General features: G+C 46.6%; 1 protein-coding gene across 1 annotated transcript in view; it reads right to left on the bottom strand.

Moving 5' to 3' along the window:
• LOC133063480 (BOS complex subunit NOMO1) overlaps positions 1-21,006 on the bottom strand; it is a 55,130-nt gene extending 34,124 nt beyond the window's left edge. The window contains exons 1-11 of the mRNA XM_061152903.1: positions 20,757-21,006; positions 17,356-17,445; positions 15,768-15,813; positions 12,427-12,527; positions 11,728-11,834; positions 9,333-9,405; positions 7,071-7,223; positions 5,408-5,545; positions 4,989-5,078; positions 2,275-2,380; positions 1,941-2,091 (exon numbers count right to left, since the gene is read on the bottom strand). Coding sequence (XP_061008886.1) covers positions 1,941-2,091; positions 2,275-2,380; positions 4,989-5,078; positions 5,408-5,545; positions 7,071-7,223; positions 9,333-9,405; positions 11,728-11,834; positions 12,427-12,527; positions 15,768-15,813; positions 17,356-17,445; positions 20,757-20,921 — 1,220 coding nt within the window. The 5' untranslated portion in view covers positions 20,922-21,006. The remainder of the gene's footprint in view (positions 1-1,940; positions 2,092-2,274; positions 2,381-4,988; positions 5,079-5,407; positions 5,546-7,070; positions 7,224-9,332; positions 9,406-11,727; positions 11,835-12,426; positions 12,528-15,767; positions 15,814-17,355; positions 17,446-20,756) is intronic.
• Between the last annotated feature and the right edge of the window lie 1,651 nt (positions 21,007-22,657).

Raw genomic sequence — 22,657 nt, 5'->3', positions numbered from 1 at the left:
AGCACCCTCACAGCTCCATGGCTGAAAACCCATCCACAGTCTCCACTCACCTGGGGAAAAGCCCACCTCACGAGATGGCCACAAGGCCTCACCGTCACCCCCACCCACGCTGTCTGTCCCCCCACCCCTCTACCCAGAGCTCCCTTCCAGGAGGACCCCCCTCCTGCAACAAGCTGACCCCCTCCACCTGCCAAGTCGTCCACTCGGCTACCTTTCAGCCCTCCTGAAGGTCTCGGCCTCCACAGCCCCCACCCTGAAGGAAGTCCCCTGGGGTCCCCAGGCACCCACTCTAACTTATGATCACTGGTTCCTCACCTTAAGTCTGCCTCCCAGAAAGCCCACAGCCCTGACTTTGCAACATTAGTCTGGCTCACTGTACACGCCCAGCATTCACCTCGGGGCCTCACCCAGAGTCGCCGCTCAGAACTGCTTGTGAAAAAGGGAGAACTGAAGCCCAGGATCACTTCCTGAGGCTCCTCGGGGGTCTGCTTCCTTGCTGAGTCCCTGACCCAGAGCCCCCACCTGCCTAGAGAAAACCTCCTCAGTGACCAGGCCAGTAAAGCATGTTTCAGGGCTCAGCTCCCGGACTCCCGTGACCGGCGGGAGGTCACATCTAAAGCCCCCGCCCCAGGCTCTCCTGAGGCCGCCCCTCCAGGGCTGACATTCTATTTCCGGTCCACAGATCCACTTCTACCTGCTCCTACACTTCCCAGGTTCTGCCGCCAAGTCTTCCGGATTCACAATCCATCTCAGCACCTGGTGAAGAGCGCCACCTAGTGGGCCTGCAGACCCCGTGGTCACAACTGACGCCTCAGCCCTGCCTGGCTCCTCTCCCTCTCAGACTGGGCACCCCGAGACATCTCTCCATCAGACAGGCCCTTGTCAACTCCGCTTTCAGGCCTCCCGCACCCTCGTCTCGACCCTTCGAGGCCTTCCCCGCCATGGCACCAACGTGTCTCACTGAAGAAAAAAATCTAACCACGTTACCTCCATGCTTACAACTGTTCACTGGCCTTTGATTTTTCTCCCTGATGGAAAAAGCCCCCCGCTTCCAATGGGGCATGAAGAGGCCCTGTGACACCTGCTCCCTCCGTCCACTCAGCACTTTCCACTCCAGCAACACGAGGCGCTGTGCCCCCTCATCCACACCACGCTGCTCTGAGAGGTCCCTCTCCACGCAGACCCTGCCCCACCCCATAGCCCGCCAGGCTCCTCTGTCCATGGGATTCTCCAGGCAAGAATACCGGAGTGGGTGGTCATTCCCTTCTCCAGGGGATCATCCCGAGCCGGGGATCGAACCCGGGTCTCTCCTGCAGTGCAGGCAGATTCTTTACCAACTGAGCCAACTGTTTAGTGAGCACCTACTGCCAAGGAAAAGATGGCAGCCTCCCCCCACCTCCGCTCTCTAGGGAACATGCAGATAAGAAAGACCCAGACTCTACCCGAAGGCCAGGGTTCTCTGCACTAAACGTGGTCACTATGTGATGAAATATAGGAATTCAACCACAGCATGTCCCCTCACAACTCACGCTAAGCACAACAAAACAGGAAGAACTGTGACCATGATCCGAAGCATCTTAACAACCAACGTTCTCAACCAACTACACTACCTTCCAATTAAGCCAAGGAAGGCCCCACAGATGTGAAGTCAGGCACAACAGATCCTCTTCTATCATAAACTCACTTTAATTTTGAAGCAAGATGATTTTCGGGAAGCAGGAAGAAGGTACTTGAAGCTAAGTACCTTCAGTTTATAACATTTAGCTCTGATCTTTCTAAAGAAGCCAGCTGAGTCTCCACAGGTGTCGGAGACTGGATGAGACTCCATGGCAGAAACACATGGTCAGGTTGAAGATGCTCTGTTCTCTGCTGACTGCCAATGTAAGCCCCGGAACCCCCACGATCCCCTTACCCTGTGGCAACCCCCACAATCCCCTTACCCCGTGGCGATGATGTCAGCCAACTGAGGCGTGTTGGGTGCGATTTTGATTGTGACGGTTTCAAAGTACAGGTGCTCCTTCTGGGCGTGGATGGTGTACGTCCCGGTGGTTATGTTCTCCAGGCGGAACGAGCCATCAGCTTTTGTTTTGACTGTAGAACAAAAATATGCCAACAAAGGATGAGCCGAAAACAGCTGCATGTTCCTCATCTACACGGGGATACCGAAAGCTGGCTTGTTTTCAAAGAGCCGTTAAGATTTTGCTTCCTTTCCATTTCCCCCTGTAGCAAAACCCAGCCCCGGCAATCAGGCCTGGGTCCAGCGTGTCTGCCCACCTTTGATCTGGTTGTTCAGGGTGACCACCGCATCTGGGACACCTTCGCCTTCCGGTCCATTCAAGACCCGCCCAGTGACAGAGAATCCCATGACGTGGAACACCGGCTGAAGATGAGGAACAGGGAGAAGCTGTCGTGTACCTGAGCTAAGGAAGCCCCCTTAGCCCCCTCATGCCACCGCTCAGCACGCCGGCCCACGCTGGCTCCTCCTGGTCCCCCGCGACAGCCCGGCTCCCTCCCGACTCACCCACCAGCAACCCCTTCCCACGTCTGTCTTCTTCCTTAGATTCTCCAAAAATGGCTATTTGTCAAATAACTGAAAGAAAAAGCTCGAGAGACTGACTTCCCCACAGACCACTGAGTCAGACCTGTGAGAGCCCCCCTCCATGCCCTCTCCCCTCCAGATGCTGTTTCCGGGGGGCCAGACCACCCCGTAGTCTCCCAGCCTAGACCCAGGATCACCGTGCTCCCCGCTGCCCACCCGCCAGCATCACAGTCCCGTGGATTCCACCTCTGCAAGGTCTCTCAGGCCCTTCTGCTTTCCCGCCACACTGGAATTCAAGTCCTAAGTCCACCTACACCCCCTCGCTCGGCCCCTACTGCTGCACATCCCCTCACCCCACGTTCTCAGGTCGGTTTGTGTCTGCACCCTCCCTGCCTGTGAGGGGCAGCACCCAGCCCTCTGCAGTCGCTGGGCTTCAGCCACCCTGATCTGGGATTCCCACTTGCCTTCACCATGTGGGGCTTTCATGAGCTGCTCCCTCAGCCTAGATCTCCTACCGCACCTGGAGAAGACGGGAGATGGGCTGTCCCATCTCATCCTTCAGGTTCTGCTCAAACCATCACCACCTCCGAGACGCCCTCCCTGATTACCCTCTCTCGGGAGCCCCTGCCTCTTGCCCCACCATGCACTAACAATCACACTAATCTACTTTAGAGGTTTCTGCAAAAACCTTCCCAATAGCCAGTAACTTTCCAATGTCCTTGTTTGATTTCTTCCTAGTTTGTCTACATCCCACTAGAACGTAGGCTCCATGAAAACAGGGACCTCTTCTGTCTTAGTCACCTGGTACACAGCAGGCACTCAATAAATGACTCCTGAATGAATGGATGGAATGCATACATGTGAGAGCTTTAAGAAAATGGCTTCCTCTTTAGTCAGATAGCTCTTTGTCTAAAAAGACGTGGTTAACCCACTTATTAAATCATCTATTCGCTCAACAATCATCTTTATTAGGCACCCGCCAAGTACCTGGCACTAAATCACGTGTTAGAAATACAGACTCAACGGTCCTACATTATTTAGCTTATAGACTGCTTCCTGAAATTCCATTCAAGTCTGTTTAAAACTTTGGTTTGCAATTGGGAAATGTGTTTCCCCATTCATCTGCCCCCATCCTTCTTGGCAAGTCCCTTGAAGCACCAAGGGCTTGACCTTTACCCTCCGACCCCCACTCCAGCGCACAGCGGAACAGTCAAATGCTTTAGTGGATTTTAAAAGGCAGAGTCAGAACCCTGCTGAGCATGTGACCTAAAAGCTAGCTTCCACCCGCTTAAGCTACTTCAATGTAGTCCTTTCTAATGTAAAAGAAAACGATTAAAAGCTCATTTTTTCAATAACTCTAACACTAGGTGGTCCACTTATAAAAGGCTGCTGTTTTCTTTGGGGATTTGACCTAGCGCATTTTCTATAGTAACCATTTTCTACCTCTGTAATTAAAGATAGAAATGTGATGAAAAACACGTTCACCATCTGTTTTAGGTCTAAGGAGTTTGTCGGGCCACCTCTCACCCTACCCATCACCTCACCGGTGACCCCATATGGACCAGGCTCTGTCAGTTCACCTGGTCTCCTGCCACAACAGCCTCCAGGCTGGTACCCCGCTTCCACCTTGCCCGCGGCAGAACTCTGCTCAACGTGGCAGCCAGGCAGGCACACCTGCTTCTGCTCAGAACCTTTCAGTGGTGCCAGCTGTCGCCCAGAAAGCCCGGCAGGGCCTGCACAACCTGCCCGTCACCGCTCTGACCCCCTCCCCTCTTTCTCCCTTCCTCACTCCCTCCATTCCAGCCACCCTGGCCTCTGGGGGTTCCCCACGCCTCCCAGCCACACTTCAGGACTCTTGCACCTGCCACACCCCCGTCTTACACGCCCTTCCCACAGATGTAAGTACACTTCACTGCCTCTTCCCCTTCAGGCCGTTACTCAAAAGTCACCTCTCCGTGAGGCCTTCCCAAGTACAACCGAGGAGACCTCAACCACCCCTTGACCTTGAAACTGAACAATCCCCTTTCTTGCTTTGTTTCTAAAGAACACATGACCTTCTCATATACTTTCTGATTTACTTATTTATAACTATATTGTCTCTTTCTGCCATTAGAACATGAATTACACAAGAATAGGAATTTTTGCCTCTTTCAATTACTCCAATCATCCCATCACTATAAGAGTACCTGAAATATGTCACTGACAGTGAACATATCTCACTGAATGAAGTAGATAGAACCAGGGCTCCAATTCGCTAAGATACAGATGTTATGTGAGCGATGTGAAGGATTCCGTGGATGCCAGAATAAAGTAGAAGAAAGTATAAGATTCTGTTTTTTCCAACAGCACTTTTAGATAAATATTAATTGTTTTTTAACACGTTTGCCACACCTGTGCCCAGGAATGGGAACTCCAACACCTATCCCTCCAGAAGGCAGGGAGTCCTTACCTCAATTTTCAGGCTGTCGTGTTCCACGGTAAAGTCAAGTCTGGAAGGAGCAACGTCAAAGGTAATCCTCTCTCCCCTATAGAAAGGAATCTGGAAGGAAAAGCCTGTTAATTACCAAGAGCCAGGAACATGATTCAACCATCAATATTAACAGTCAAAGCCAGCAGCCCACAAATAACCGGGGGTTCAAAGTGGGCAAAGAGACACTATTAATCATACCGGTTTCACATTTAAAAGAGAAAAGACTGATGCTTTCTGCAGCTGTTACTGAGGGGACAGAGTCACACTTTAAGTTACTGCTAAATAAAATGTTTGTGCAACTGCAGGCCAACCATTCGGTCCTTTGATATCCCAAGGGCACTGACACCTCCTGTCGTAAGACTCCCAAACATAAAGAGAAGGGAGTCGGCTTTGCTCACCACAGTATAGCCCCCGCTCGGCAGGGAAAAGAAGGAGAAGGAGCCGTCTTCTCTGGAGACCGCATGGCACAGGTACTCCAGACTCTCGTCCTGGGTCTGGAACCCGGGCACCGGGGAGAGGTTGCAGCCCAGGACATCCTAAGTCAGGAGGAAAACGCCAAAATGACTTCCTTTTCCACTTCCACGTTCTGATGATTATCAGATAGCCACCTTTCAAAAAACTTGCATATGTTTTACCTCACAAAATACTTCTGAAATATTTCCTCTACGAAGCAGTAGAGGACAGGGCACAATGTAAAAATCTTTACATACAAGTTTGCAAAGTTAAGGGCTTCCCAGGGGGCTCAGATGGTAAAGAATCTGCCTTTAATGCAGGAGACCCAGGTTCGATCCCTGGGTCGGGAAGATCCCCTGGAGAAGGAAGTGACAATCCACTCCAGTATTCTTACCTGGAGAATCCCATGGACAGGAAAGCCTGGTGGGCTACAGTCCACGCAGTTGCAAAGGCTTGAACATGATTGAGTGACTAACACTTCACTTTTCATTTGCAAAGTTAAAAACAGTACAGCCTAAAATCACCATGGATCACCATCATCCAGTTGAGAAAACAAACTGGCCCAAGTTCACACAGCTGCTCAGAGGCAGAGCTGGGATCTGTCTGAAGCTGGGTCTGTTTCATTTCAAAGCCTGGGCACTTTCCACTGAATCCCACTGCCTCCCAGTGCAGACATTCAATTTCTTGTGAGTCAAGAGAGAGACACAAGGTTCTTAGATGGTAAGACTATCCATCAACTTTGACCTGCATTTTTTTATTTAATTGAAGTATGGTTGGTTTACAATTGTTATACAGCAAAGTGATAGTTACACATATTTACATTCTTTTTCAGATTCTTCTCCATTACAGCTTATTGTTGTTCAGTCACTATGACAAGTCTGACTCTGTCACCCCATGGACTGCAGCACACCAGGTTTCCCTATCCTCCACTATCTCCCAGAGTTTGTGCAAACTCATGGCCATTGTCAGTGATGCCATCCAACCATCTCATCCTCTGTGGTCCCCCCTTCTCCTCCTGCCCTCAACCTTTCCCAGCATCAGGGTCTTTTCCAGTGAATTGGCTCTTTGCATCAGGGGGCCAAAGTACTGGAGCTTCAACTTCAGCATCAGTCCTTCCAGTGAATATTCAAGGTTTATTTTCTTCAGGATTGACTGGTTTGATCTCCTTGCAGTCCAAAGGACTTTCAAGAGTCTTCTCCAGTATCACAATTACACAGTTTATTACAAGATACTGAATATAGTTCCCCGTGCTATCCCCTGAAGGAAGATATGGCAACCCACTCCAGTATTCTTGCCTGAAAAATCCCACAGACAGGGGAGCCTGGTGGGCTACAGTCCATGGACTTGCAAAGAGTTAGACACGACTGAATACACATGCACCTCTGTGCTATACAGTACGATCCTGTTGTTTATCTATTTTATGTACAGCATTGTGTATATGTTAATGTCAAGCTCCTAATCGATCCCTCCCCCACCCAGCTTTCCCCTTGGGTAACCATAAATTTGTTTTCCATGTCTGTGACTGACCTGCATCTCCTAGTCTGTGATCTCTCATCTCCTCCACCCTCTGCCCACAATCTCTCTTGTTCTTCACTCCTCTTTGCTTACCTCTTTGGCCACTAAAGAAGAGAAGAGAAGAAACTTCACCCCTTTCATGGGTTCCCCATCGCTGCGGACAGAGCCAGACACGTTGTAGCCGGCCACTATGAGGGGACCTGCGGCATTGGCGTTGGAGTTGGTCACGCGCACAGTGGTGCTCGCCTACAAAAGAAGATTTTAACTTCCAAAAGAACAGACGCTCACAAAGCATTTAACAACAGGAGGACGTGCTTACACTAAAATATTAACTCGGAGAAAAGCAACAAACGAAATGGTATAAAATTGCGTATGAATGTGTAGCATAATCACAACTATTTTTAATGGGCAAGATGAAGGGCAGGGAAAAGCGGCAAAATGAAAACGATGATATTTTCATCTAGATGGTGGCATTTTATTTCTTTTACACTTTTCCACCTTCCAAATTTTCCATTTCCACTCCTTTATGCTCTTCTGTATGTTCCAATCTTTTTTAATGAACATGTTTTTTTCTATGCTGAATGGTATGCATCCATGTATTTTTAACCTCTTCATTAAAGTACAATTCACATAGGAACAGTTATTTTCCCAAACACACCATGCATCCAGCACTCAGACACAGAACAGACACTGGGTCCTCAGAAGCCCCCTCCTGCTCCTTTCCTGATACTGCTCCCCCAAAGGGCAACCATTTTCCTGACTTTTAATAGCCTGCTTTACTTTAAAACACAATTTTACATGAATAAACTCAAATTCCTTATGCATACAACTAACGAACAATGCAAATCTTAAAACGTATTCTATTTATAACATGTAAGCTACTGAGTTTTCAGTAAAACATTTTTAAATGTTGACCAGAAGAGAAAAATCCAAAGAACCAGACCATAAACAGTATACAGACACATCAAGGTGTGAAATTATATCATCACTTATAAATGCATAAAACTCACACAGTAGTGGAAGAAGGCAAGGGTGGGATGTTCTGAGAGAATAGCATTGAAACAAGTATACTATCAAGGGTGAAACAGACCACCAGCCCAGGTTGGATGCATGAGACAAGTGCTCAGGGCTGGTGCACTGGGAAGACCCAGAGGGATGGGATGGAGAGGGAGGCGGGAGGGGGGATCGGGATGGGAAACACATGTAAATCCATGGCTGATTCATGTCAATGTATGGCAAAAACCACTACAATATTGTAAAGTAATTAGCCTCCAACTAATAAAAATAAATGAAAAAAAAAAATTAAAAAAAAAAAATTCACAGAGTAAAAACTGAAATACTGATGCTTCTTTAGCAAGAATGAAACACAGCCTCAAAACCAATATAAAAACTAACCTTTTGAAATGTCCTTTAGGTCTTATTTCAAATTGTTTTTTCAGTTATTTACAGAACCACATTTAATAAGTGTCTTCTTTTTTTCAATCTCTTACTATAAACTATTTCAGTCAAACAAAAAGATACAGGGGTCTATACCAAAGACGACCTATATAAGCTCCAACCAGCTAAAGAATAAAAGAGAAGAAATACAATTCTAGACCCTGCGGACCTGCACACCCCTTCCTCCCTCCTGCTGCAGACAGCAGTACCATAATGAATACACTGCCATTCCCATTTGCAGCATCTTTATAGTTTTTCCACATATGAATGTATCCAGAAGTGGTTATGATCACAAGTGTGTCTAATCCCTATATAAATGGTATCATATTTCCTTGTCCTTCAGCAACTTGCCTTTTCCCTTCAATGTTACGTGTTTAAGTACAGTCATATTGATACACATGGCTCTGGTTCATTCATTATTGCTGATGTACAGAATTCTATCATGTGTTGAAACCACAATCCACTCTCCCCTTCATGGACATACAGGCTGTTTACAATATTCTGCTATTACAAACAAAGCTGCAATAAACATTCTTACATATTCTCCTTGGGCACAAGAACAAGAATTCAGAGTAAGTACTGCTGTTACAGACAGAAAAAAGAACAATAAAATAATCTCATCAGGTCCCTCTGGTGTTGATTTAGCTTAAAATAGGTATAAGTTAATAACAAACCAACTTCACAGCAGGAGGACAATGTCATTACCTAAAACAGAAACCAACATAAGCAAAATCTGCTACAGTGTGGGAGTTTTCCTGTATAAACACCACCAAATTAATCAGCAGCATCATTGTTTTTTCCATGAATTTCTAGAAAAAACAAAATAACTTCATATCCAGAATTGAAAACCACTCCATTTGTCCCCAAACCAGCACACTGTTTGGCATGGCCATCGACATAATGGAAATAAATGCTCACCTCTTTCAGTGGCCAGGTTGGATGAGTTGCAAGGATTTCATAATCTCCAGGAAGAACTTTAAAAAATGCAAACCTAAGAAAGAAAAAAATACCACTTCACTTTCTCCCAGCAACCTGAATATTTCTAATTTAGGACTACTCTTCCAAACACAAGAAAATGAGGCATGAGTTACCACAAACTTGCCCTGAGCCAGTTAAAGAGCATAAATGAAATTCAATCCTTCGCTGTTCAAATCCTCATCAGACAGCACTTACTGGGCACTGGCTGTGTGCAAGGAAAGGGGCTCGTGTGCTGACGAGAAGGCAGGCTGATGTTTTCCTTCACCCCAGGGATTCTAGTCTAAACACCAGCCCCTGTGGTTCAGCAGGGGTCAGTCACAGATCATTCAAGCGTGTGCCGACAGACAGGCATGAAGAGGTGAGGAGAGGGGAAGTGTCTAAACGAAGAGAAGTGGGAAGGGAGGAAAGATGTGTGAAGAATGGGGGACAGGGACTTTTCTGGCGGTCCAGAGGTTAAAACACCACACTTCCACTACAGGTGGCATGGGTTCAAACCCTGGTTAGGGAAGGAAGATCCCACATGCCACATGGTAAGGACAAAAAATAATATAAAAAAAAAAAAAGCCACAACCAAATAACTAATGGAACTCATAAACAAATTAAACGACAAAATTGAAACAAGCAATCGGCAGACAGGCCCACTGAGCTGAGACGGACGCTGACACAAGATGACACTAAGCGTCAGGGGGCAGGTGATAACGAGCTTGACTCCAACCCCAGAGAGTTTATTAAGATCTGTTATCAGGAACAAACAGAAGCCACTCTGGGCTCTTGCGCAAAGCAACTGTGATGAAACCAGAAGCCGATAAAGACTGTTCTAGCAGCTGTGAACAAACCAAGACCAGAGTGAGATGAGTTGAGGCTGGAAACACTGCCTCCAGGATTCTGATACATTTAGCCCTTCAGATGTGCAAAAGCACCAGACCACATGCGGGCTAATTCCAGTGACAGGAATGCCACAATTTCAATTCAGTTCCTTTTTCTGTGGTGGTATTTTATCACATCAGATGTCGCCTGTAATAACTGCACAGGGCCGGGAAACCACCGGCTACAGTGGCGTTGATACTGCCACTGGATTTCGGCCTGGGTAAGATTCAGCCTCTAGCTCGTGTTCACAGCATCCCAGTTCTGCACGTGACTCTCCGTGTAGTGTGTGCTCAAGAAGGGGGTTTGGAAAGCTCAAGTCCCTTTCCCCAGCAGGGCCAGCAGCAAATTACTGAGACCAGAGCAAATCAAGTCCTACATTCCCTTCTACAGATCAGAGGAGGGGGCTGGACAGGCAACAAGAAGTGTTTCAAAACCAAAATATAATTCCAACAGTCATCATTTAGAAACTGGATGATATACTGACAGGCTCATTATAAATTTCTATTTTGCAGTTTAGTCAGATTTGTGTACTGGAGCAGTCAATGGTGATTTGTATGCTTTCAAAATGATCAGCTGGAACTATTCGGATATTAATCTTGGCACATCTATTAACATTTACAACGCAATGATATAAATCCATTACATAAATGCTTTAAATTTGACTCAACAAGGTTAATTAAATAGTCATCAGTTCCAACTACAAAATGATTGCGATGTAATAGTGATAAAATGATTTTTAAAAATCGTAATTGAGCTAATCTGTATTGAGCTAAAAGTTATTAAGTGCATATTCTATGCCAGACAGTTTGAAACAATAATATCATAATTTAATCTTCTCAATAACCTTAGGTGGTAGGTTCCATGATTATCCTCATTCATAAATGAAGAAACCAAAGCACAGAGGTCTTAAGTAACTTGCCCTGGGGCAGACAGCTAGCAAACGGGAGAAACAAGATTCAAACCCAGCTGCTGGGCTCCAGATCCAGTGACACGTCACACCAGGCTCAGTCGTGTTCAATTCTTTTGTGACCTCATGGACTAGAGCCCACCAGGCTCCTCTGCCCATGGAATTTTCCAGGCAAAAATACTGAAGTGGGCTGCCATTTCCTATTCCAGGGGATCTTCCTGAACCAGGGATCAAATCCACATCTCCTGCATTAGCAGGTAGGTTCCTTACCACTGAGCCACCTGGGAACCAGAGCCAGTCCCAGCCAGTAAATGAAGGCCTAGTCCTGCAGCGGGTGCTTTATTTAATCTCATTTTTAATCATCTCATCACCGCTAGATATGGGTCAAAAGACTTCCACTTTACAGGTAAGGAACTTGAGGCCCTGTAGGATATGAACCTGTCTGAAGGTAAGAGGCTGAATCAGGGTCTGAACCCAGGTCTCCCTCAATCCAGAGCTCCACCCCCCTGCACCAGGGTCCAGCTCTAGCTGCAGGGCAGGGCAGCACGAGCGTTAACTCACTTTCCGCCAGGCTGTGTGACTGTGGACTGGATCTTCGCTTCGGTGCCTGTGTTTCGCAATGACACCTGAACTCCTGCAGGGCCCAGGGGCTGCCCTTTGCTGAGAACCTGCCGTGGAGAAGGAGGAGGAGCTTAGGACTCGCCCAGCGGGCACGTTCTCCCCTTAGCAGCACTGCCCAGTCTGCACCTGCTGCCCACGACCTTCTCTGGGTCAGGATTCCTTGGAAAAGATGGTAGAGATCGTGGCTCCCCTTCCTGGGGAAGCAAGGGGACAGGGAGAAGGAATGGCAACAGTGAAATGACACTTTGTCCCACTGACTCCATTGTGTGCTTGGCTGCTCCCTCTCAGGGTAAAGGGCAAGAAGAATAAACCCACCACGAAGACAAGGTGGGCGAGAAACAGGGGCATCTCAGCCGCGGCACTGCAGCCAGGATGGGGAGACTGGCCCCTGAGACCCTATCTCTCTAAAAGGCCATCCTGCTGTCTATACTTGGACAAAGGAATGACCAGCAACCTAGACCCAGCCCCCAAGAACACCCGCCACATTTTACATACAGTTTCATCGAGCTCCCAGGCCCTCCTGAAGCTTATCTGTGCATCCCTTATAGCCTCAAAGTCCCCAGTTTCAAAATTCTCACTTTTTTAAAGGTAAGAGGAGACTGAGTCTGTACCACAGAGCAAACGTGACAAACGCCAGACCTTTCCATTCACGGAGAAGCCTGTGAACACGAAGTTGATGTCCCCGCCCTTCGTGCAGATGTCGCTGACACCATCCACGTACAGCTCCACGGTGGTCGGCTCTGCGCAATGACAGGGGGGCCAGGGGTGGGGGACAGGACACAAAAGCAAGTTGAGTTCTGGGACAGGATAAACTGTCATGTAAAACATGTTGCACTGCTTAACTTTCACTGTATTCATTTCTGAGCCACTCACGTGGCTGGAAATCCAAAGGTAGGAAAAGGAGGGAAAAGTCTCTCGCCCCCACCCCAGAGGGAACCAGGGTTGAGAGTATAAGATACGTTTACAACAGTCTCACAGCTGAGTTGTATCTCAGAGTCCCATGGAAAATCTAGTGAGCACCAGAAACTTTTATTTACTGAACACCCACCAGAGACCAGCCACTAAGCTAGGTGCACTTAGCCCTGACAACTATCTCAGAGGGAGGCAGTAACACTGCAGCTGATTGAGGGGTAAACTGAGGCACGGAAAGGTGAAGGATTCTCCTAAAATCACAGAGCTCCTGAGGGACAGAGCCCATTCTCAACCCCAAAAGTCTGGCTCCAGAGTTGACTCCTGATCGAGTACGTGGGTGCAGCCACATTATACCAAGACCATAAACTCCAGGGTCCATAGTAAACAGGTGGACTGGAAGTCAGCAGAGGCCAAGTGTGGACTGAGGCAAATGGGAAAAAGCAGACAGCTTCCACCCACTATTGCCGCGTGACCTGGTGCTGCCCGAGCTTCCAAGTTCTCATGAAAAACTGAAAATCTGGGTCTTACCTGCTGTGTCCCGATTTTTCAGTATCAGCAACCAATTCAAGGAAATTAAAAATAACTGAAGAGTTCATCATAATATGGGTTAAAGTTGAGTTTTTAAAAAGTTAGGAAGAATGTGAAGTGATAGGTAGAGAAAAAAAAAATGGACAAATTGAGAGAATTTCAGGGGAATTCCCTGGCGGTCCAGTGGCTAGGACTCTGCACTCCCACTGCCAAGGTCCCAGGTTTAATCCCTGGTCAGGGAACTAAGATTCCACATGTTGTACAGTGCAGCCAAAAAAAAAAAAAAAAAAGAGGTAATTTTTTTAAAAAGAGAACGTCATGTAAAATAAAGAATTACACACACACACAGGGGGAGATGTCAGTGAAAAAATGGATAAAACCTTTATCAGGCGCCTCACAAAAGAGAATATCCAAATGGCCAGTACACATATGAAAAAGTGTTCAATCTCATGGACCATCAGGAAATGCAAATTGAGACCACAATGAGTGGCTGAAACTGCTCCACCATCAGGACGCCAAGATAAAAAAGACTGACGGCCAGTGTTGGTGAGGATGTGAGGGACTGAACTCTTACACCCGGTGGCTAGAGCAAAGCTCTGCAACATCCACTCTGGCGGTCCAGAAATCTCTACTAGGGCTGGATTACAAAGTCTACTGCCCAGCAGTTCCACCCTGGTATATATTAGTACTCAACAGGAACGGAGACACGTGTGCACCACAAGATTCACAGGAGTAATCAGGATGTTCAGAGGAGCACTGCTCTCAATGGCCAAAATCGGGACACGACCCAACTGCCCACCAAGAGCAGAGGGGTAAATCACTTGCCAGTCACACAGAAATCAAATGAACTAATACAGTAACACACAGGAAGGATGAATCCTGTGAACAAGGTCGAGAGAAAGAAACCAGACGCAAAACTGAACCTTGGATGATTCCGTTTACATGAAGTTCAAAACAGGTAAAATAATCTATCATTTTAGGTCGGGCAGGGCAGTTCATTAAGTGCCTGGGGTGGGGCACTTCTGGGAGTTGGTCAGGTTCTGTCTCATCTAGGTGGTGGTTATGTGTCTTCATTTTGTTGAACTTCATTGCCTGATACCTCTGTGATGAGAATTTCTGAAACCAAGAGAATTGGGTTCTATCCCTGGGTCACGAAGATCCCCTGGAGGAGAGCATGGCAACCCACTCCAGTATTCTTGGGTGGAGAATCCCATGGACAGAGCAGCCTGGTGGGCTGCAGCCCACGGGTCGCACAGAGTTGGACATGACTGAAGCGACTTAGCACACATGCACACACGCATGCTACGATTCAATTAACAAGCTTATCAAAAGAAAAAGAACTGACAAGAAGGGAGGGGATTCAAACAAAACACTTTCGCAGTGTGACCTCTCTGGCCAGGGCTTGGCTCTGACTCCCCTCCAGTTTCTGGACCCCAGCAGTCAGGCAGCCCCGGCTGTGACCTGAGGAAGAACTTTGTCTCCCAGATGCAGGTCGCTGCCTCTGTGACAGCAGGGACTCAATTGTTCCTCCCCTAACTCACAGGCAGGCCTGGTAGGAGCAACTGGGCCCCCTTTCTCCCCTCAAGCTACAGAACTGGGATCACACACCCACCTCTACAAAAATTTCCAGGCTCTGCTCTGCAAAAATATCAGCCACACCATAGTAGAACCCTTTCTTCTGATCAACCCCACTTTCGCTCCTCCAACGGTACTAACAGACCTCAGGGAAGTTTGGAGCTTTTTTGTGTACGTGTGCAGAAAGACTGCTTTTAAGAATTGGACGCAACTGAGCATGTATGCACACATTTGAAGAGTTGTGTCCAACTCTTTGAGACCCCATGGACTGTAGCCCACCAGGCTCCTCAATCCGTGGGATTCCCCAGGCAAGAACACTGGAGTGGGTTGCCATTTCCTCCTCCAAGGGATCTTCCTGACCCAGGGATCGAACCCATGTCTCTTGTATCTCCTGCACTGGCAGGTGGAGTCTTCACCAATGAGCCGTCTGGGAGCCTGATGGATGCTGACCCAGCGGAAAGAACTCGTCCAAAGTTGCCACAGAGCTGGTAAGGCCCCAAGGTTGCCAGATCTTCTGATTTCTTCGGTAGATTTGGATTTTTATGTCAAATTTCACAATGTTTAATATTACCATTAATTCGCTAAAAGAAAGCTTATTAAAAAAACACTGAGGGGGCTAAGAAAGAAGCCATCCCAGGCCAGAAGTCAAGTCCCCACTCCTGACCCCTACAGTCATCAAGTTCTACTGGCACTTAATGAATGAAGCTGCAAAAACGGAGTTTCCTGTGATGTACAAGAAAAGATGCCTATTTCAAGAAACAAGACAGAAAACCTTAGGATAGATCAAAAGTAAATCCAAACTACTCTAAAGTAACAGGGATGGAGGAGTTTAAAAAAACAACCCTCTTACACACTAGAAATGAATCCTTCATATTTTATATGAACAATCTCTGCACTCCATCAGTTTAATATTCAGCATACAGCCTAATCCCTTACAAAGTATACCTGGTTATTTGTTAACTTACCAAAACTCCACCCTAGAGGAGGCTCAATCTTCAGAATGAAATCTCCCTATGAGGGGGGGAAAAAAAAAATCAATGCAGAAGACTAAGAACTGATGACCTTTCAACTTTAACTTAGTTTAGTACAATCATGTAATGTAGAATTTTCACACCTGGAATAGAATTCCAAGTGTAAACTTTGCGCTCATAAATGGTAGTGGGCTTTTGACTCCCTACCAGCGTGGCAAGTTCAACCCCGGAAACTCCTACTTAATCCAGCAAAGAGTTAGAGACACCATATTCAGCCACTCCTGTTCTTTCAACACCAAACATTCTACTGTCTCATGTTAACCCTTCATATGTTAACCCTTAACCTTAAGTCTGCCAGGGTCAGCTAGATCTTTAGAAACTAAAGCCAATTCTTAAAACAAGATTTTATTCATACACCCTTGAGTAAAGGGTTCCTTGAGAATGCTTTAGGAAAAAAAAAAACAGATTTCAATATCAACTAGTCCGCCTCTAGAAAACAATCTTATGTATTATGTCAAGATATAAGTTCAAGAATATTTATCTCTGTGTTGTTAGTAATAACTTTTGTAACTTCTTGTGTTTATCTACATTTCCACATAAAAAGATGAAACATGGGGAGGATGGGGGGTAGGAATACAGGCATGCATGGATATCCATCTCTGAGCACATGCGTGTGCATGTCTGCGTATATGCACATGCATGTATATTCTTGGGTATCCGTACAACTCTAAATACTGAGAAAGCCATCTGCTAGCATACACACCAAAACTTTTATCAGAAGTCATCACCACAGAGAGAGAGGGGACTTGGGGACAAAAGATAAAATCTACTTCATATACTTCTAAAAAAACCTTGATTTTCTCCCCCACAATACTCATGAATGCACACATTACTTGCATAATACTTTTTAAAAATTATCCATCTGTCTGTTTCCTGGCTGTGCTGGGTCTTCACTGCTGTAAGTGGGCTTGCTCTAGTTGCAGCAAGCAGGGGCTCCTCCCCCAGTCCCCAATGTTCTCACTCCGGTGACCTCTCCCGTTGCGGAGCACAGGCTCAGTAGTCGTGGCACACGAGCTTAGCTGCCCCGCGGCACGTGGGATCCTTCGGGAAGAGGGATCAAACCTGCATCCCCTCCACTGGCAGGGAAGCCCTGTATAATACTTTTTAACAATGTTTTAACCTGCTTGCAGGTAGTAATAGGAAGTTCTATTAAGTCCGGGTTTCTCAGACTTGGAACCACTGACATTTTCCCTGACCTGCACAGCCTGGCAGCCTGTTTAACCCCATTCTTGGCCTCCAAGCAGGAGATAATGAACCACCCTCCCTCACGGCTGTAACAACCAAAATGTCTCTAGACATTGCCAAGTATCCCTGGAGACACTGAGAATCACTGCTATTCAGTCAAGCCAGTACATAAGCCGTCACCCTCACAGTTTGGCCAGAATTGCCATATTCCACTTATAACTTACAAAACAGAGGTGTATTTGCTCCCTTGGGAAAGCCACTCTCCCAGTTAGCGCAGCCCCGTGGGCCACACTGACAACCTCCCACCATAAACCACTAACGTGCTCTCTCCACTTACCTTATCATACAAGGGGATCATAAAGTAACCATTGTTAGGGGCACAGTCTGTCTGGTATTTCAAAGTCCCATGTTTGGTGTACAACTTTATCTAGAAAGGAAAGAGAAGTCATGATATCACCGTTGAGAATTAGCTATATACAATGAACCTGAATGGATTCAGTCAAAATGCATTTGCTGAGGACCTACTATACGAAGCTGCTAACAATGGGCATTATAGACAGAGGGAAATAAGACAAAGTATCCCAAGTAATGGGATTTGCTATTTTTCAGGTTAGAAACTAGCCTTAAAAGTTGTACTTTTCAATGCTTTTCAGTTTATTTTAGTGTCTGTCTCTATGTCATTTTGGGGTCTAAAACCAACTTTGCTGTTAGTAAGGGGCTTGTTAAAATGCAATTCCTGGGGAGGGTCGGATTGGAAATTTGGGACTACCAGAAGCAAGTTACTGTATATATAGGATGGATAAAAAACAAGGTACTGTTGAATAGCACAAGGAACTATATTCAATATCCTGCAATAAACCTCAATGAAAAAGAATGTGAAAAAGAATGTATTACATGTATAACTGAATCACTCTGCTGTACACCAGGGACTAAACACAACGCTGTAAATCAACCATACTTCATTTTCTTTTTTTAAAATACCTTAAAAAAATGCAATTCCTAAACTCCACTTCTGTTTCTAAAACAGAAGGTCTAAGGTGAGGGCCAGAGATCTGTATAATGAACCCCAAAATATTAATACTTGGAGTAACATCCATCTAAAGACTTTCAATGTTAATAATCTGTGACTATGACACGAAAATGACAGAACCCAGCCATACCAGCTAAGATGATGGGGAAAGCACCAAATTTACAACGTGTGTGCTTAGGAAAGGAACACTGGGAAATCACGTGTAGACTGCAGGCTCGCCGTGGGCAGTGACCTCGGCTGACACCTCGTGGTGCCTGGGCCAGTGTCTTATGTAGTGTAAATACTCCATAAATACCCCACCTTATTCACAGGCCAAAAAGAAATTCAGATGCATGCACTTAAAGCAGGGACTGAAGATCCACCTGTCCAGAGGGGCCAGGGAAGTCCCATCAATGGGCATTCATCTCAAAGGGGACAGGACTGCTACTTAACCCAAGCCAAGTTTTGCAGCCCAAAGATTAGCTGGCTTTCCAGAGAAATCAGGAATGCAGTTTTTAATGTGAAACCTCCTAACCGTTAAAGAATTAGCAATCAATACAGTTTTTCTATTTTAGGTACTTCGTCTGCTCTGTTCACTGAACTGTGGTACCCAGCAGGGACAAGGCTTCAGAACACGCTGGGGCTCACGCAACAGTTACTAACTGAATATGATGGGAAAATACCCAGAAGGGAAGAAGGATGGAGAAGACTGAGGTAGTTTTACTGGGACACAGAAAACACAACCAAGAAATGACTGTAAAATATCTTATTTACATTTATTCTGTAAAGCACAGCTCAGGACACAGAATGACAGGATACATTATGTGTATGAAACACTAGATTTCATAATCAGAAGTGAAGAAAGAATGAATTTCTCAGGCCATCTGGACAGGCAGCCCTAGGGCTCAGGGAACATACTTCATACTAGGTCACAAAACCTGCCCTCCACTCTCACAGTCACTATTAAGTGCTCGGGGTGGGAGTGTCCCTAGCGCTCTACACTTTTCTCCTGAAGCCCCAGGAAGCTACAAGTTGCAAAGCTTTTCAAGACAGCTTCTGGAATGCCCTGTGCTCACAGCCCAGGAGGTGGCATGGCCCCCAGAGATCCCAGAAGCCTTGCCACTGCCAGTGGGTAGATTCATTAAACACTTGACTTCTTTTTATATATATATATATATATATATATATTTTTTTTTTTTTTTTTTTTCTGATGTGGACCATTTTTAAAGTCGTTATTGAATTTGTTACAATATTGTTTCTACTATTTATGTTCTGGTTATTTATTTCCCACTGGGTGTGTGGGATCTTAGTTCCCTGACCAGGGATTGAACCCCCTGCATTGAAAGGTGAACTCTTAATCATCAGACCTCCAAGGAAGTCCCATGCCTGACTTCTTAAGACCAAAAATGATGGAGAAGCCACAGATACAGAGGTCTTGAAGGTGATGAGTAACTTCTTTGAGAAATATATGATGCTGGGCTCTGCGGTCTCTCTCCCAACACCATGCTACAGGAACAAAAAATGGGACTTGGAGCAAGGCTAAGTCAAAGAGCTGTTAGAATCTACTTCCAATCCCTCCCCCAATTCCCAGGAACCTGCTTTGTAGGAATATACTGGTTCAACTCTTCACCACAGCCCTCCAGCTACTCAAGCAGACTGCCTTTAGGGTCTTGGTCCCCACTCCCTCCTCTTTGGCATCTCCCAGCATCTTTCTTTTCTCTCTCTCAAATTCCCTTCTTTTGACTCATCATCAGTAACTACCCTCCTAAAATAGAGGCCAGCCCTCCCTGGGGTCCCTTCCTATCTGTCCTGCAAGTAATTTTCTATGCCCACCTCCATCTATCTCCCTTCCTCTTCACAAAAGCTTTATGGGTCACAATTCCACTGGGATAATAACTATCTAATTGAAGAGAGCTTTGCAACTTAATAAAAAGACTTCTACAGAAATCTCTTGTGTAATTCCAATAACTACCCAGCAATCAGGGCGGTGACAACTCTTCATTATGGGAGAAAAGGGGTCCCAATGGGGGAACCAGGGAGATTAAAAATAGTTTCCCAGCCCCAGAGATGCCAATAGACAGTAACTGGGTCATGATCTCTGGGATGAGAATTCATGCTCTTTTAAAGCTTCCCAGAGGGTAGGAGGAATGGTAGATTAGAATTTGGGGGCAACTCAGTGTTGGGGGGGTTAAGACTTGCGGTCTCTAGGTTCTGGAATACATGTTTCAGGAAATCTGAGTTTCAGCAGGTCTGGGTTCCTGGGGGTTTGAGGATTTGGGGTCTGCATTCTGCTGAGACTGGGTTTTAAGAGACCTGGGGCCTGCATTGTGGGGATCTGGAGTTTGCCTTCTGAAGTACCTGGGGTCTCGATCTGGAGGATCCTTAGTTTTGTGTGACCTAACAAAAGTTATAAACCATTATCATCGTCACCAGAAATGTCCTTCACACCCATATGCACACACCTTCAGAGCTCCGCCTCCCCCGCCCCCCCAACGCCGTAGCTGACCCCAAGATAAAAAGAACCCCCACCCCAGCGCTACTGGGGAGGAGACCAGCGGAGGGCCCGCAGAGAGCAGCGCCTCTGAAGAGGAAAGGGCTCCCAGAACGCGGGGAGTTGCGGGGACGGCTGGTGGAAGCCGCCTGGGGGGCGAGGCCACCGCGGCTCGGCGGGGCTGTGCGCCTGGCCCCGGGTCACACACCGAGCTCCGGGCCGCGGGGCGGGCACTCACCTCAATGAGCGAATAGTTGATCTCCACGTCCGACTTGACGAAGCCCCCGCAACCCACCACGATGTCCTCGGAGCCGCGCGCCGGCTCTACCGCGCTCAGCAGCAGCAGAACGGTGGCGGCCACCACCGCCAGCCCGGGTGGCCCCATAGCCCGGCGCCCCCGCATGGCCGGGCCTCTGCAGCCGGAACCTCCGCAGGCCTCCGGGTCCCGCCCCTCACACCGCACGCTGCCGCCGGCTTCCTCCTCTGCGGGCAACTGACAGCCCAGTCCCCACCCCCGCCGCGACCGCGCATGCGCGTCCCGCCCCCACGGCCAGGCCCCCAGCCAAAATAACTACGGCGCACGCTCAGCAATGAAAGGAGACCGTTGGTGCCCTCTGGAGGCCAGGAGGACTCCGCGCACCGTCTGGCAGGTGCAGTTGCAAGGTGCGGGTGTACACGCATAAACTGCAAAGTTGAATTTCGTAGTTTCCTAGTTTGGAATTAGGAATTTGGAATTCCAAATCCCTTACTGTGGAATTCAATAGCACTGAAACTGGAAATGACGAGAGACTATTGGTCGAAGTATCCAACAAATTTCCCGAATCTATTTGACCCGAAAGTTTCACAAGTGATGTATAATCTCAAACCCTTTTTAGGGATTTGTGTCGATTGGTGCAACTTTCCGTGATAAATGATCAATTAACTTTTTTTTTAAAGCAAAACATGTCGTTTAAGCTCAGTATAATATTTAAAGATGTTTAAATTTTATTTAATCCCACCTCTAGTAACATTTTTTTTCCTCTAGTAACATTTGTATAGAAACAAACTTTGAGGATATTTCCCCAGGAAGCAAGAGATGCATGCAGTTTGACTTACTTTGAACCAGCTCTGTGAGGCGATGCATGAAAATCATCTGAAAGCATCTGTCTGAAAATCCGTTTAAAAATCAGCATATTTTGTCTCAAGACTGAATGTATACCATAATGTAGATGAACTACAAGTCACCATATCAAAATAGACAAAAACTGCTCTTCCGACCAGCTGTTTGAAATTCTTCCATTTCACTCCTTAAGAAAATCAAGTGCTTTTATTTTGATAGTTTTTATACCTTGATCCTAAATGATGAAGTAAAGAGATTTCCCACTGAAATCTGCCACTATGGTTAAGACTCAAGCACTACACAGTATGAATCACAATGATTTTAAACTACACAGTGGCTACAATGGAAGGATACATCCACTAGAGGATCTCAGCCATAAGCACATCTGATTTCTCTCACTCTTCATTCTCATTCCAAATACAGTGAGACTCTCAACTGTTTGATTATAAAGAGAAACCATTTAAGTAATTGTTTATTTTTTGGAGGTTCACTATTTATCATTACAATCAAAACAAATGTTTCCATTTATGTTTCCTAACATAATTCCCTGGTTTGTCTTAGCAAACCACCAGGGGACTGAAAGTCATCAATCAGGAAGTGCTTGACCTATGGAATCATCTTACTTTACAGATGAGAAACCAAGGCCCAGAGAAGGAAGGGGATTTATCTAGGGTTGGCGGCTTCCCTGCTGGTTCAGTCAATAAAGTATCTGCCTGCAATGCAGGAGACCTGGGTTCTATCGCTGGGTCAGAAAGATCCCCTAGAGAAGGAAATGGCAACTCACTCCAGTATTCTTGCCAGAGAAATCCCATGGACAGAGGAGCCTGACGGGCTACAATCCATGGGGTTGCAATAGTTGGACATGACTTAGCGACTAAACCACCACCATCAGGGCTCAGCCCTCATCCATGTGCTGCTCAGAGAGCTGGAAAGTTGGCTCTGGGACATCTGAGTTCTGTTCTTGGCTCACCTGGCTGATTTCCTCTGTGCTTCCTGCCTTCCTGACCATCCCCCCTCAAACCTTCATCATTTTGCTCAAA

Source organism: Dama dama, chromosome 10 (genome assembly GCF_033118175.1).
Source record: "Dama dama isolate Ldn47 chromosome 10, ASM3311817v1, whole genome shotgun sequence".
NCBI classification, from domain to species: Eukaryota; Metazoa; Chordata; class Mammalia; order Artiodactyla; family Cervidae; genus Dama; species Dama dama.
This window is presented reverse-complemented; position numbering and strand designations above follow the sequence as displayed.